General features: G+C 44.2%; 1 protein-coding gene across 5 annotated transcripts in view; it reads right to left on the bottom strand.

Annotated features, from left to right (window-relative positions):
• Positions 1-16,433, bottom strand: part of VPS13B (vacuolar protein sorting 13 homolog B) — a 1,616,194-nt gene that overhangs the window by 342,192 nt on the left and 1,257,569 nt on the right. For all 5 annotated transcript variants that reach the window (XM_063924187.1, XM_063924188.1, XM_063924189.1 and 2 more), the window contains exon 36: positions 3,707-4,108. In XM_063924187.1, the coding sequence (XP_063780257.1) occupies positions 3,707-4,108 (402 nt within the window). The remainder of the gene's footprint in view (positions 1-3,706; positions 4,109-16,433) is intronic.

Genomic DNA, 16,433 nt, shown 5'->3' with positions numbered 1-16,433 from the left:
CTCTTCATTTCTCGTTTCCCGCCCACATTAGAGTGTAAGCTCATATGATACGGACCAGGTAAATTTGATTATTTTGCCATGTCACTAAAGCTATCATTGTCATCCTTTATTAACTACAACAAGGGAGGCGGTTGGATCACACAATGACACAGAATCCGAGAGAGGCTGATAAAGAGAGGGATGAAAAAGAGTGGCTTGTTGTGTACAGAGAACTATACATCTATATCCAAACATTTTTTGGGGGGACTGGTCATCCAGCACCAGTAGGTTCTGGACAAAAACCAGAATAAAATGCATCTTAGAACAAGGACAGGTCTTCATTTGAGTTCCTCACCAAGCATCAAGCCTGAACCGGTGTTAACATCATCGCATAATTCAGTGCCTAGCGTACATTGATAAATGCTTGCCTATTACTTAAAAAGCCTGGGAAACAGACAGGTCAGAGTTCACAGCCACCAGCTAAGCCTAGTAGAGATGGGAATGTGCCATCTACAGTCAGACAGGCGGAATGATCAGACACACAATGCAGTTCAGTACAGGAGCATGTGTGATACAGACTCCTCCATAGTGGATATTAATATGATGCATAATGGGAAAGTAATCCTCTCAGTGACTATGAACTTCTTTCAAGCCTCCCAGCCCTGGCTAAGGTAAGCGTGGGAATGAGAACAATGTTCTGAACTGGTCTGAAAATGTCTTTATGGCTAAATCAAGAATGCCGGCCCAGAGCACTCTCAGGCTCTTTCATGTTGCATTTTAGCTTAGAAAGCATTTGCAAAATGCACTGAAATGTGGCGAGGCCTGCCAGATTCTTTTTTTTTTAGGTAAAAAAGGGAAATAAATCACCTACGTTTGGCCCACACTGAGCACTTCTCAGTTACAAAACATTTCCTGTATCTGTTCTGTTGCTATGTTGACTTTCAGCTGGTATTCTTCTTTATAAGGCTGACTTATTATAGGATTGTTTAGGCACTGCTGGCACTGCCAAATTGGTCCTGAAAACGACAAAAAAAAAAAAAGTCTTTAAAACCGTTTTCCTTCTTCAGGCCCTCACAGAGGCTGCTCTGTGTGGAGATGTCTAATGCCGCCAAGGAGCCCAGTACTGGCTTTAGCAGCAGGCCTCATGGCATGTCATCAAATGGAGAAATGACGCCAGAAACGGCCCCCCCTTCATCTGCTTGTGGGAGTAAGCCGACATCCAAAATACCACGCACATTTTACACAGCCTCACTGCAGCGAACTTGGTAACAATAACCGATATATAGTTTCATTAAGCACAGTGCCCTCTATTCATACCGTCGTCTAAATGTTCCTGGCGGCGCAATAAAAAAAATGAAAGCACTCAGCTAGGCATCGCGTCTTTTTTTTTTTTTTTTTTTTACGGTGCAGAGCATGTTTCATATTTTCCTTTTTAAGATAAATAAGATAAAAAATAAAAAAAAAGTTTCGTAGAGTGCTTCTTGAAAGCTGTACTTGGAACTGAATGAATGCGAAAAGCACATGCAATACGTTTGCTAGAGGCGATCTTGAATTTAACTACGATTCCAGGATTGTAAACCAAAGTCATAAACCAATTAATATTAGTTTACAACTGGAAGACATATTTAAGAGACAGCGAAAATAAATGGAGAAAATGTTTTATGATGAGATATGTGATCTTGACGGTAAAGAGGAAGAGCAATTAGTTTGGTTCTGTAAATATTTCTGATTGGAACGGCGTCATTCAATCTTTTAAAAACTCTCCTGGGCAAACGGCAATAAACATATACTCAGCAACAGCGCACAATGCGACTGTTTATTAGATGCCTGGACCAGATACTTGTGTTTCGGAATGTTTATGCACCTTTCTTTCAAATCATATTTCAGCTTATGGCTCCATTGGGGTGTTTTTCTCTTCCCCTGTAAATAACTGCATGTACAACAAAAATACAAATCAAACCCACACATGCCAATGTTCTCATAGCCGGGCGGAATTTACTGTTAATACAAAACATTGGATGCTTGTCATTTACACCTTGTATTTTGACAACAGTGCTGGCCAGCGGCATTCAGCTTCGTTGTCCTGTTGTTTTTTTCCTTGCTGGGTTTGCTCAGTGATCAGCTCCATGTCTTTATAATATGCATAAGGCTGTGATTAATTCTAATTAATAAAAAGCAGACATCAGTTACTTTCAAATAAAGTAAGTAACGGGGTTGTAGCCATATAATAAGCACATACAGACTGCAGGGATACAGCCAGCAGGTACATAGAGGAGCCACAGAGAGTTGTGTTCCACACGTCCGACAACATGTAAGTACCAGAAAGGTGCATCACAAATACAATTTTCAACAAGGAAGAGAATTTAGCTAAAAATAAGGAGAACATTGTCATTAAATCTGACAATACACAATATTCTACAGATGTCAAGCACATGAAAGGTGCATATTTTATTTTTTTCCATTAGCAATTTAATCTTGGTTCCAAACTGGCAGCCAGTTGATTGTGTTGTGTAGAGTGTATTTCAATGGTACTAAGGGCCCAATTCAGCATGGATCGTTATTCAGAGAAATTGCAGTTGTCTGCGAGTAGATAGGTGTCGCCCCTGCAGGAAGAAAACACGCCACGTGAAAAAAAATTGCAAATGCATCGCAGATCGCTATCCACTCGCAGATGCATACGCAATTCCCGGAACATCGAAGAGTCTTTGCAATCTGAGCAAATGTGAGTAGGATTGAGGCTGTCAGTAATCTGTGACTGAGACGGCCTGGAAGTGGTCTGCACTGACGTTAAGAGACCCCCCACCCCCAAAAAAATAAATGCCTGGGCACATCTGCGTTTTTTCTGACACACCCAGAAAACATCAGGTTTACGTTCGGAAACGGAGGCTTCCTGTCAGTGCATCAGCGGCTACATTGCGATTACAATCTGTATTCAGTTTCTGTCGCTATTACCCCTTGTGTGTGTGCAATGTGAACGCTACGTATGCGCAGTCGTTTGATAATCGTTCAATATGCGATTTCTCTGAATAGCGATCCATGCTAAATTAGGCCCTAAGACAGGCAGCAATAGCAACAGTGACACCTGTAGGCTGGGAAAGATACTGCACATAACATACCTAAGATCAGAGTTAATCCAAAATAATACAGTCAGCAATTTAATTACACTTAATGAGCAATTTAATAATAATGCACATTTAAAGTGCAGCGTCTTCTAAAAACCTCTATACACAGGCAGGAAAATAGGCAGTTAAAGCAACTGTGAATATTTTAATCTAGAAAAGATACTCAACAAGAGAAATATTGGCTCAAACCATAAATAATATAATTGTGTTTTTTTTTGTACTTTATGTAATTTATTAAAAATCTATTTGTCGTTGAATTCTGTTTGAGTGACAGCTCTGGAAGGGGCTTGCCTACAGAACTGACCCTCACTGGCTGTGATTTGCCAGCTATCAGCTGACAGATAAAAGTAATTTGATGACAATACATGGAGCGAGAGGACATGTTCCATGATAAAATTAAATGCACGGATTGGTTGAGAGAACTAGCTATATACAACATAAACTTAATGATAAAGAGAACCTCCACAGGCTATATTATTTGTTTAAGCCAATAATAAATAGAGTAACAAGTAGAGCTGTTTCTTCTTTATTGGTCTTCAGCTAAATAACGGTTATTGCGCTACTACGTAGAATAAGGAATTCAAGGGTTAAAGAATGGAACTTACCCGGTACTTTGTTTCCTGCCTGAATGCAGAGAGATCCCTGAAGCTCGGAAAAAGAAGTCAATATGGTGGGACTTTTTGGGTGCGAAACAGTGGATAAGGAAAGAAACACTTGAGTCGTTTGGAAAGCGATCTTATGGAAGAAGGAGAGTGATCTCCAAGTTCCTTCTTCTGGCAAGGGGGATTTCCCAGCCTCCTGGGTAACAATCCCAGGATCTTTTCGGTAGCAGGATGGAGATTTCAGACTCTCATCCCTCTGTGATGCTCCATCAGTAGGCGAGGGCCCCTCTGGTGAATGGTCAGGGACATTTTTCATGACCTTCTTTAGGAAAACATTTAGTTGATCCAATTTGACGAAACTCAAGTTCCCCTTTAATGGTCTTGATACATCAATGTTGACATCAACTGTAAAAATATTGCAAATACAATGTATTAATTTCCAGTGCATAGCAAATAATAACAGTTCGGTAAAATATACTGTTCAGTATTAGAGTCCATCGGAATCAGATAGATGCTTATCTTGACATATATAAAGCTTCTATAGCCTAACAGCACCCAAGATGTATTTCAGTGTAGATTGTGTCTAGGACTAAGATGAGTCTTAGTTTTTTAAGACCTGGTCTTTACCATTAGAAACTGGAAGGCTTTATTATTCAAACTCCTAATGTGCCTGGATTAAAACACTTACAGATGTAGCCATGTTCATCTAGCCTGCAGATTGCCGTATTCACAGCAAGCCAGTCGCAGCAATTGTACTTGCAAATAGGACACACACGTGCATTCAGCTACGTGCACCCACATGAATACATGGGCGGCGTACTAAGGGGTAAATTTACTAAAGCTTCTAAAAGTGAAAAGAGGGGATGTTGCCCATAGCAACCAATCCAATTCTATCATTTTCTAGGTAATAATAGAGAAATGACAGCCATAATCTGATTGGTTGCTATGGGCATCATCACCTCTTTTCACTTGTAGAAGCTTAAGTAAATTTACCTCTAAGAGGCGACTCGGCATACTAAGTCACACCCGTGCCTCGGCGTGGTGCGTGTGCCCGTGCCACAGGCTGGATGAGTGTGACTACGCATGTAGATAGTCATGAGGACCTCAAAGTGCATTACAGTGTTCCCCACTGAAAAGGAAGCAGAGGACAGCTGTGATGAACGCTGTAACAGACACCTGGCGGGCAGCCTGGTTTATGGCATGCACACAGTACGCATTAGAAAATCCTATGGACCTCAAAGCAATGTATCTGCGGCATTTATAGATTACTGTTATCACTAGGTGCAATAGCCGCCGTACAGTATACGAAGGAACATGCTCAAGGTAAGCTAAAGTTTACATATACAGTCATTTGAATGGACCATAACTTACTGTACAAAACTATGAACAGAACAATATAATCTGCCAAAAAAACAAACAAACCATGCTTGAATACTGAATATTGGGAGGCAGAGACTTTTTTTTGAGCCTAAGGCACAACTTCCAAAACACGTGGTCCAATTTTTGACACATGATTTGTTACAAAGCTATAGTGTCACCTGGTGAGAGAGCTCCATCATATAGCAAGATCCCATTGGGAAAAGATGACCTCAGTGACGGGCAATAATAACAAGGGAAGAATTTTTTAGGTAATCATATCATGCCACTATAAAAATGTTGCCTGAGAGTAGCAGACGGCGGGGAGAGGCATATTATATAGAGGGGTGGGTAATCTTATGCTATATGGTGGCATATGTGACTATGTAGAAGGACTGCGAAGTAGCTACATTATAGGGGATGTACCACATATGATCATTGAGTTATATACGTTACGTGGCCAAATGTTATGTGGACCCCCTTTTTAATTAGCATGTTTGGCAGCCTCGGCCCCCCCACCCATTGCTAACACATGCATAAAATGAAGTATACAGAATGGGTTGCACTGGAGAGCTCAGAGACTTTCATTAAGAAACTGGCAAAGGGTTCCCCCTTTCCAACAAGTTAGCTCTCCATATTCCTGATAAAGCTACCCAGGCATCTAAGCAGAGGTGAAACATTTATATATGGGACAAAGAAAATAAAAAATAGACCCCTTACTCCACAGTATCCACAGTTATGACAGTATGAATGCCAAATTGACATAAAAAAATCTATAGAATGACCCGCTACGGTCTGTCCCATCATCAACATGCTTGTGCAGTGCAAGCCGGGGTGTGCACTGCTAGGGAGATGGGACAGACCCCAGCCAGTGTGGAAAGAGGACCTTCCAGGAATGGTGGTGGGATGGAGCTGGATGGCAGGACGGGACTGAGCAGCAGAGATGTAGCAGGAACAAAGGGCAGGAGAGGCAGAACAATTATATGTTGGATTTGCCACTACATTTAAAAAGCACAATTTCAATATGAAGTTGTCCCCACCAAAACTTGTCATTTTTCAAAAGCCTGCTGAACGTAATTGGGTTCAGAAGTCTTGTCTGGGCAAGCAGCATATAACAAATGGATGAAAAAGAGCGGAGAAGCAGATTAATCTAGAAAGAGACATACGAAACAAATGTTAGCAGAACATGTTCCCCCGTATAGTAAAGTCACTTTTCCAGACTTTGTGTGATTGCTTGAATGCTACATTTCACCTTTCACCCTTGGCACAGACCCACCAATCAGATCACGTGCTGTACGCCAGATGGGATTAGTGAGAAATAGAGGATAGTTTTGGGGTTATTACTCTTATTATAGAATCTTATTGAAAAAGGTAAAATTAATGAATAAAACAAACTACTAATAATACTGGACAAATCCTGTTAAATCACCCAGATGTTTGATGGGAACATGAGCCTCCATTGGCTGAATAACATATGAAGATGCATTTATCAAGTCAGGTCACATTTATAACTATAACCAAAATCAATAAAGATTTAATGGATATTTTAAAAGAAAAATGTGCCATTAATGTAGGTTAGGAGTGCCAAAAAAGGATAATTGGTGGGAGACTTGTATTATAAGACTTTTTAGGCTCTAGAACTGGACTTGTCAGCCCCCCTAGATTTCCACAATGCATCTTAACTATCCCTTTGTCCCGAGCCGGCCCTAACCAATATGATGCCCTAGGCAAGATTTTGGCTGGTGCTCCCTAGCACCACCGCTAGTTCCGCCTCTGACTCTGAACCCCTTTCCCAGCACCATCACCCCCCACCCATAGCAGTCCTTTTTTGGTTTTCCTACCCCCTGTAATTTAAATAAGAACAGTGTGCACATTAGGCACACAGCCCAAAAAGGTATGTGTTTTTGCTGGCAAGGGGCATGGCCAAACAATAGTACCCCCAATTCAAATTATGCCTCACAGTAGTGCAACTTTATTCACATTTTATCATGCGATAGTGTCTCTTATTCACGTTACATCACACAGTAGTACCACTTTACCTTATATACGTTACTCCTCACAGTAGGGCCCCTTATTCACATTACATCACACTGAATTGCTCCTTATTGATATTACACCACACAATATTGCTCTTTATTCACATTAGACCACACAGTAGTGTCCTTTCTATACGTTACGCTACACAGTAGAGCACCTTATACACATAATGCCACACATTGTTAATGCATTTATACACATAATACCACACAGTAATGCCCCTTACACATATGACACACATTATTAATGTCCTTATAAACATAATGCGCCTTACATATTATGCCAACCCTTATTAATGCCCTTATACACATAATTTCCCTTACACATATTCCGCACATTGTTAATGCCCTTATACACATAATGACAGACAATGTCCCTAACACATATGCCGCACATTATTAGTGACCTTATACACATAATGACACACATAGTGCCCCTTAGACATATGTTACACATTATTAATGCCCTTATACACATAATGACACATATAGTTCCTGGCGTGAGTCAACTGGCAGCTCTGCTAACGCCGGGTGTCTATTTTTTATGAAAATGCATCTTATTTGCATTGCTATGTGGCTAGGATGGACAAGCAGCTTCTACTGATTAAAATGATATGCGGCATGCCTATATACTGTGTGCTACTGTGGCTGTATCTGCATACGAAATGCTACACACATAATATAGGCATGCCACATATCATTTTTATCAGCAGAAGCTGCTTGTATCCTAGGCATACCAGATGCCCTAGGCAATTGCCTAGTTTGCCTATGCCTAGGGCCGGCTCTGCCTTTGTCTATCTTCTGTTTGATCCACTACGTCTACTCTGACGTCTACCAATGTTCTGGTTAAGCCAATAGAACCACAAGTATGTGTGATAACTGTCAGGGCCGCACTAGGGGGCTCATTCCGAGTTGATCGTTGCTGTGCTAAATTTAGCACAGCTACGATCATTCACACTGACATGCGGGGGGATGCCCAGCACAGGGCTAGTCCGCCCCGCATGTCAGTGCCGCCCCCCCCTCCCCCCGCAGAAGTGCAAAGGCTTCGCACAGCGGCGATGCCTTTGCACTTCAAGAGTAGCTCCCGACCAGCGCAGCTTTAGTGTGCAGGCCATGAGCTACTCGTCACTCCCTGGCCCGCAGCGGCTGCGTGTGACATCACGCAGCTGCAGCGGCCCGCCCCCCCAACGGTCCGAGCACGCCTGCGTTGGCCAGACCGCGCCCCCTAGATGGCGGCTTAACGCCGTTGTCCAGCCCCCTCCCGTCCTGCGAGCGTCTCTGTCTCAGAGGCGATCCCTAGGCAGCGACAGCTGGCATGCGCCGGCGCTGGCGCATGCGTAGTTCCGACCTGATTGCTGTGCTGCGAGAAACTGCAGCGAGCGATCGGGTCGGAATGACCCCCAATATGCTATTTAAGGCTAAGTTCTACCCTAAAATGACAAAGTAAAAAAAAACTTGTATAAAAGGAACAGTGGGGTTGAATAAAGCCCACATTAAGCCGGACTAAGTTTACGCTGGCTCGCTGGATAAATTGCTAACCCTCAGTCAGGCGCAGCTGTCCTGACAGGCACCGCAAAGCTGTTCTCGCTCCCCTCTCCGCCCCAAGGGGGCACAGGGGCCTGTCACTCCTAGTACCTTCCTATCTCTAGGTGCTGATCGAAAAACCCCTAGTCAGTTTTCCCGCCGCCTGCGTGGAGTGCAGTAGTGACCCTTCTGGCCTCTCAGGCACACTGTGCCCAAACTCCTCCGACTTTTGAACGTTCGTTTTTCCTTTTATTTTTATCTATTAATTGTTTATTTTGCTCATTTTATGAATGAAAATTACAAAGGTTGTGGATATTTTGCGGGAATATGTAGGTTTGTCCAGGGTGGCCTCTCAGGCACACTGTGCCCAAACTTATACTCATGTCTATGTTTTCTCTTTATGGCTTCATATTTCTCTCTTTGTACGTCCTAATGAAGGTCACTGATCACTTTAGGGGCCTAATTCAGAGTTGATCGCAGCAGCAAATTTGTTAGCAGATATAACATGTGCAGAGAGAATTAGATTTGGGTGTGGTGTGTTCAAACTGAAATCTAAATTGCAGTGTAAAAATAAAGCAGCCAGTATTTACCCTGCACAGAAACCATATAACCCACACAAATCTAACTCTCTCTGCACATGTTATATCTGCCCCGCCCCCCCTGCAGTGCACATGGTTTTGCCCAACTGCTAACAAATTTGCTGCTGCGATCAACTCTGAATTACCCCCTAAGAGCGTCAGAACTGAGTTAATTAGGTGCTAATGACGATTTTCAACAGGCGCCTGTCAGGCGCACTGCGCCTGAACCCGGGAGTCCCAGAGGTGCGCCTGACAGAGGGTTAAGATAAAAATGAAAATGTCCCACAGTTTTTCTGTACAACACTCATGCAGGATTGTCAATGAGGAACGGAGCCGTGGCTGCACACTTACAATGTGTGGGAACTGTACAGTCAGACTGGGTGCTGGGAGTTAAAGGGATTCTGATACGAGTCCAGTTATAATATGATGTGTGCAGTGGTGCAAGTATGCAGGTACGCTCAGGTACGGAGTACCCTTAAGAATTTGGCAGCGGGTACGCAGTACCACCTGCCACACACTTTGCCATTACCACAATTAAAATGTGCCACAAAGCAACAAGACCAGGGCCCTCATTCCGAGTCGTTCGCTCGGTATTTTTCATCGCATCGCAGTGAAATTCCGCTTAGTGCGCATGCGCAATATTCGCACTGCGACTGCGCCAAGTATCTTTGCTATGATGAAAGTATTTTTACTCACGGCTTTCTCATCGCTCCGGCGAACGTAATGTGATTGACAGGAAATGGGTGTTACTGGGCGGAAACACGGCGTTTTATGGGCGTGTGGCTGAAAACGCTACCGTTGCCGGAAAAAACGCAGGAGTGGCCGGAGAAACGGGGGAGTGGTTGGGCGAACGCTGGGTGTGTTTGTGACGTCAAACCAGGAACGACAAGCACTGAACTGATCGCACAGGCAGAGTAAGTCTGGAGCTACTCTAAAACTGCTAAGTAGTTTGTGATCGCAATATTGCGAATACATCGGTCGCAATTTTAAGATGCTAAGATACACTCCCAGTAGGCGGCGGCTTAGCGTGTGTAACTCTGCTAAATTCGCCTTGCGACCGATCAACTCGGAATGAGGGCCCATGTTGCTTGGTAGCATGATGGCTCCTCCCATTTTGTCAGGTAACTGGGAGTGCGACAGTGGCTGTATTTTCCTGTTATAATGGAGGCATTACTATATATTGTTATTTAATTGGGGGCATTACTATATATTTCTATTATACTGGAGGTATCACTATATATTTCTATTATACTGGAGGCATTACTATATATTTCTATTATACTGGATGTATCACTATATATTTCTATTATACTGGAGGCATTACTATATATTTGTAGCTTTGCCTCCAGATTTCCCCCAAAAAAGGGGCTGTCGTGTGGCCACGCCACTAGTGTCATGTAACCACTCCCACTATCAGCATGTGGCCATGCTCCCTCACAACACGTGACCACGCCCATTTTCGGCACTCAGTACCACTAAGAAAATATTTCTACTTGCACCACTGGATGTGTGAAATGAAACATAATGGAACACTCTCATTGTTACCTGTTGTTACTGTAGCCACAGGGAACCTCGCCAGACAGCAGTAGCATCAGTGATATCTACAGGCCAATAAACATATAAACTATAGTAAATGATATATGTACAGTAACTCGTCTAGCCAACCAATGAGCTCATTTCAAAGTAAGTGATGCCAGTTAAGCAGTATGACCCGATTGTCACGATCCTGATTTAATCCCGCTTGTTTTGTGAGTTACTGCACCTCTGCTATCAGTCCTGCCTATATCCATTGTCTGACAGGTCTGCTCAGTTTACAAGCTGCAGTCTATGTTGCTGGCTGCTGAAGCTTCTGATTAGCCAGTTTTGTGAGTAATCTGCAGAGTTCTGAATTCAGCAGTGAAGTCTGTTCATGATGTCCCTGCCCAGCAAACCCAGCAAGTCATGCTAATTCCAGTTCCAGCTCTCCACATTGCTCTGCTGACTCTCCACTTCCCCAGCATTTGGGCCTACTTCCTCCACGCCAGAGTTCTCTCCAAAATTCAGACATGGGCACCGCCATGACACTTGTGATCAGCTGACCGCTGATTCCCCAACCACAGACTCTGCACACCAATCTGCTGCTGTTCCATGCTTTACCAATTCCTGGCCTAGCATTGGTCGTCTGACCAGATCTTCCAACCACTGCTCTCCAGAGAAGATATAAAGATTGCACAGATAGGCAGCAAGGGCCTTTAACAACATTGCTTCACAGAGCTACTGTACATCCTGGGCTCCAGACTTCTGTTCCCAGTAGTCTGTCCCCAGTCTGTATTCCTTTTCAAGAACAATAAGGAAACCAGCGCTGGCTGTAATAATTAAACATATAAGGACGGTTTGCCGATGCCTATGCTCCTGATGAAACTGGATGTTCTGAGACCAGCGAAACGCGTAGAGCATGAGAACTTTAGCCGATGCCACATGCAGATATCCTGAACTCCTGCTTTCCATCCCTGGCGTTAATTGGACACTTGCTCCACCATCTGGATTTACAGCTAAGCACCTTTTATGGACTCCCTTTAATCCAAAATTGGATAATTCCTAAGGCTGAGGCAATACTAAGGGATAACCATCTAGGAGTATTTCAAGTGGATTGGCTGAGAATTGACCATTCAATTCTGATGGCATTAGCTATTTTTTATCAGTGTTTTTCTTCTTCTAAAATGTATAATGGCGAATAAATTGTGAATAATATATTTTTTTACAACAAACCATCCATATTTGCTTAATTATTACAGCCAGCGCTGGTTTCCTTATTATTCTTGTTTTATCTATACAAGGGAATCTGACCATCCCTTTACCAGCGGCTGTTGACAACGACTTGTATATTTTTCTTTAAATGTGGTATTCCTTGTCAGTTCAAGCCAGACTCGGTGTACCTGTGACTACCAGCTCAGCACAGTGTAATCCTTGGTTCCAGTTCAATAGTCATATCATCAGTTCTAGTCTGATCATCGGTTCCAGCCTGATATTAGAAGCATCATCGGTTCCAGCCCGATATTAGCAACATCATCGGTTCCAGCCCGATATTAGCAACATCATCGGTTCCAGCCCAATATTAGAAGCAGCGTCGGTTCCAGCACAATAATAGAAGCATCTTCGGTTCCAGCCCGATATTACAAGGTTCATCGGTTCCAGCCCGATATTACAAGCATCATCAGTTCCACTCAGATATTAGAAGCACCATCGGTTCCAGACCGTTATTACAAGCTTCATCGGTTCCAGACCGATATTAGAAGCATCATCGGTTCCAGACCGATATTAGAAGCATCATCGGTTCCAGACCGATATTAGAAGCATCATCGGTCCCAGCCCGATATTACAAACATCATCGGTTCCAGCCCGATATCAGAAACATCATCGGTTCCAGCCCGATATCAGAAACATCATCAGTTCCAGCCCGATATCAGAAACATCATCAGTTCCAGTCCGATATCAGAAGCATCATCGGTTTCGGCCCGATATCCACATTATTAGTTCCATCTTGATATCTGTACCATTATCTCCAGTCCTGTCTACATCCAGTACCACTCTATTCTTGTCAGCTCATAGACCAAAATTGTTATGCAAGGTAAATACAGTTCATTCTCTAATAATAAAAGAAATAAATGTTATATATATATATATATATATATATATATATATATACAAGCTCGAAGGTCCGGCACTCCAATGATCCGTGTGGAAAACTTCAGCCTGTGCCCTCACAATGATAAAGACATACCCAGATAAGGTGCGGCACTCGACTTTGAATAAAGGACAACCAAACCACGCTTTCAGCAACGTTTCAGTGTAATAAACACTATCATCAGGCTAACAAAACATGAATAACACATACCTTATATACTTTAAAGCACCACGTGTAACGCCCATGTCTGCACCGGGACTGCACACCCGGCCGGCATTAAGAATCAATGACGTCACTCCCTGCGGACAGGCGCACAGGGAATGACACAGTGCATGAAAAATGGTCGTCTCTGGGAATAACCACTACCCCCGCTCAGCCATTGATAAACCCGATGTTGATTGTAGTCACTTTCAAATTTAGCAAGCTTTTCTTTCTTAAAGCTGATCAACTCTTTTCTATATAAGGTGATTTGATTGTTTAATTTCTGCACCTTATCTGGGGGTATATATATATATATATATATATATATATAAAAAATAGGATTTTAATACCTACCGGTAAATCCTTTTCTCCTAGTCCGTAGAGGATGCTGAGGACTCCAAAAGGACCAAGGGGTATAGACGGGATCCGCAGGAGCTTGGGCACACTAAAAAGACTTTGACTGGGTGTGAACTGGCTTCTCCCTCTATGCCCCTCCCCCAGACCTCAGTTAAAGGAACTGTGCCCAGGAGAGACGGACATTTCGAGGAAAGGATTTTTGTTAAACTAAGGACAAGAAACATACCAGCCCACACCACAAACATACCGTACAACTGCAGTAGCATGAAACCAGATAACAGTATGAACTAACAACAGCAACAAGCTGAACTTAACTGATACACAATGCACGTGTAACCGAAAATAACCAGTAGTAACCTAACTGCAAGGAACAGTCCGCACTGGGATGGGCGCCCAGCATCCTCTACGGACTAGGAGAAAAGGATTTACCAGTAGGTATTAAAATCCAATTTTCTCTTACGTCCTAGAGGATGCTGGGGACTCCAAAAGGACCATGGGGTCTATACCAAAGCTCCAGACCGGGTGGGAGAGAGCGGATGACTCTGCAGCACCGACTGAGCAAACATGAGGTCCTCATCAGCCAGGGTATCAAACTTGTAGAACTTAGCAAAAGTGTTTGAACCCGACCACGTAGCTGTTCGGCAAAGTTGAAGTGCCGAGACCCCTCGGGTACCCGCCCAAGATGAGCCCACTTTCCTGGTAGAATGGGCCTTTACTGATTTCGGCAACGGAAGCCCAGCCGAAGAATGAGCTTGCTGAATCGTATTACAAATCCAGCGAGCAATAGTTTGCTTAGAAGCAGGATTTCCAATCTTGTTGGAAGCATACAGGACAAACAGAGCCTCTGTCTTCCTAGTAAGAGCCATCCTGGCAACGTAAATTTTCAAAGCTCTTACAACATCAAGAGATTTTGGGACCGCCACAGCATCCGTAGCCACAGGCACCACAATAGGTTGGTTAATGTGAAACAGAGAGACCACCTTCGGCAGAAATTGTTGCCGGGTCCTCCATTCCGCTCTATCCGAATAGAAGATCAAATATGGGCTCTTGTGAGACAAAGCCGCCAACTCAGATACTCGCCTGGCAGACGCCAGAGCCAAAAGCATGACCACTTTCCAAGTTAGAAACTTTAACTCAACCGTACGCAAAGGCTCAAACCAGTGAAACATAAGAAACTGCAACACCACTTTAAGATCCCACGGCGCCATGGGTGGCACAAAAGGAGGATGGATATGCAACACTCCCTTCATGAAAGTCTGAACCTCAGGAAGGACGGCCAATTCCTTTTGACAGAAAATAGATAAGGCTGAAACCTGCACTTTGATGGAACCCAATTTCAGGCCCGCATCCACGCCTGCCTGCAAAAAATGGAGGAAACGACCCAAGTGAAACTCCTCCGCAGGAGTTGCTTTGGATTCACACCACGACACATATTTTCTCCAAATACGGTGATAATGTTTCGCCGTGACCTCCTTCCTAGCCTTAAGGAGAGTGGGAATGACCTCCCCTGGAATACCCTTCCGAGCTAAAATCTGGCGTTCAACTTCCACGCCGTCAAACGCAGCTGCGGTAAGTCCGGAAACAGGCAGGGCCCCTGCAGTAACAGGTCCTCTCTTAGAGGAAGCGGACAGGGATCTTGAACTAGTAATTCCTGAAGATCCGGATACCAGGCCCTCCGTGGCCAATCTGGAGCGACGAGTATTGCCTGAATCCTTGTTCGTCTTACGATCCTCAGCACCTTTGGAATGAGAGGAAGCGGAGGGAAAACATACACCGACTGAAACACCCACGGAGTTACCAGGGCGTCCACCGCACAGGCTTGGGGGTCCCTTGACCTGGAACAATACTTGACCTGGAACAATACGGAAGTTTCTTGTTGAGGCGAGACGCCATCATGTCTATCAGTGGAGTTCCCCAACGCCTTGTCACGTCTGCAAATACTTCTTGATGAAGAGCCCACTCTCCTGGATGGAGATCGTGTTTGCTGAGGAAGTCTGCTTCCCAGTTGTCCACGCCCGGGAGGAAGACTGCTGACAGAGCGCTTACGTGCTGTTCCGCCCAGCGGAGAATTCTTGTGGCTTCCGCCATTGCCGCCCTGCTCCTTGTTCCGCCTTGGCGGTTTACGTACGCCACCGCTGTGATGTTGTCCGACTGGATCAGGACAGGAAGACCCTGAAGAAAACTCTTTGCTTGCAGGAGGCCGTTGTAAATGGCTCTTAACTCGAGAACATTTATGTGGAGAGAAGATTCCTGGCTTGACCATTTTCCCTGGAAACTTCTTCCCTGCGCGACAGCGCCCCATCCTCGGAGACTTGCATCCATGGTCAGCAGGACCCAGTCCTGGATTCCGAAACGGCGTCCCTCTAGAAAGTGAGAGCCATGCAGCCACCACAGGAGAGAGATCCTGCCCCTGGAAGATAGACTTATTTTCCGTTGCATGTGTAGGTGCAACCCAGACCATTTGTCCAGCAGGTCCCACTGAAACACCCTGCTATGAAACCTGCCAAACGGAATGGCCTTGTAAGCCGCCACCATCTTCCCTAACACTCGAGTGCATTGATGAATCGACACTCTTGTCGGTCTCAAAAGCTCCTTGACCATGGTCTGTATTTCTAGAGCTTTGTCCTCCGGAAGAAACACTCTCTGAAGCCTTGTGTCTAGGATCATGCCCAGGAAGGGCAGCTGAGTCTTCGGAATTAACTGAGATTTTGGCAAATTTAAAATCCAACCGTGATGTTGCAGAACCGTCAGGGAGAGTTCCACATTCTTTAACAATTGTTCCTGTGACCTCGCCTTTATTAGGAGATCGTCCAAGTACGGGATAATTGTGACCCCTCGCTTGCAAAGGAGTACCATCATTTCTACCATAACCTTGGTGAAAACCCTCGGGGCCGTGGAAAGCCCAAACGGCAACATCTGAAATTGGTAATGACAATCCTGCACCGCAAATCTCAGGTAGGCCTGATGCTGAGGATAAATCGGGACGTGTAAGTAGGCATCCTTTATGTCGACTG

Source organism: Pseudophryne corroboree, chromosome 5 (genome assembly GCF_028390025.1).
Source record: "Pseudophryne corroboree isolate aPseCor3 chromosome 5, aPseCor3.hap2, whole genome shotgun sequence".
NCBI lineage: Eukaryota > Metazoa > Chordata > Amphibia > Anura > Myobatrachidae > Pseudophryne > Pseudophryne corroboree.
Note: the sequence above shows the minus strand (reverse complement) of the source record. Positions and strands in the feature narration are given on the sequence as shown.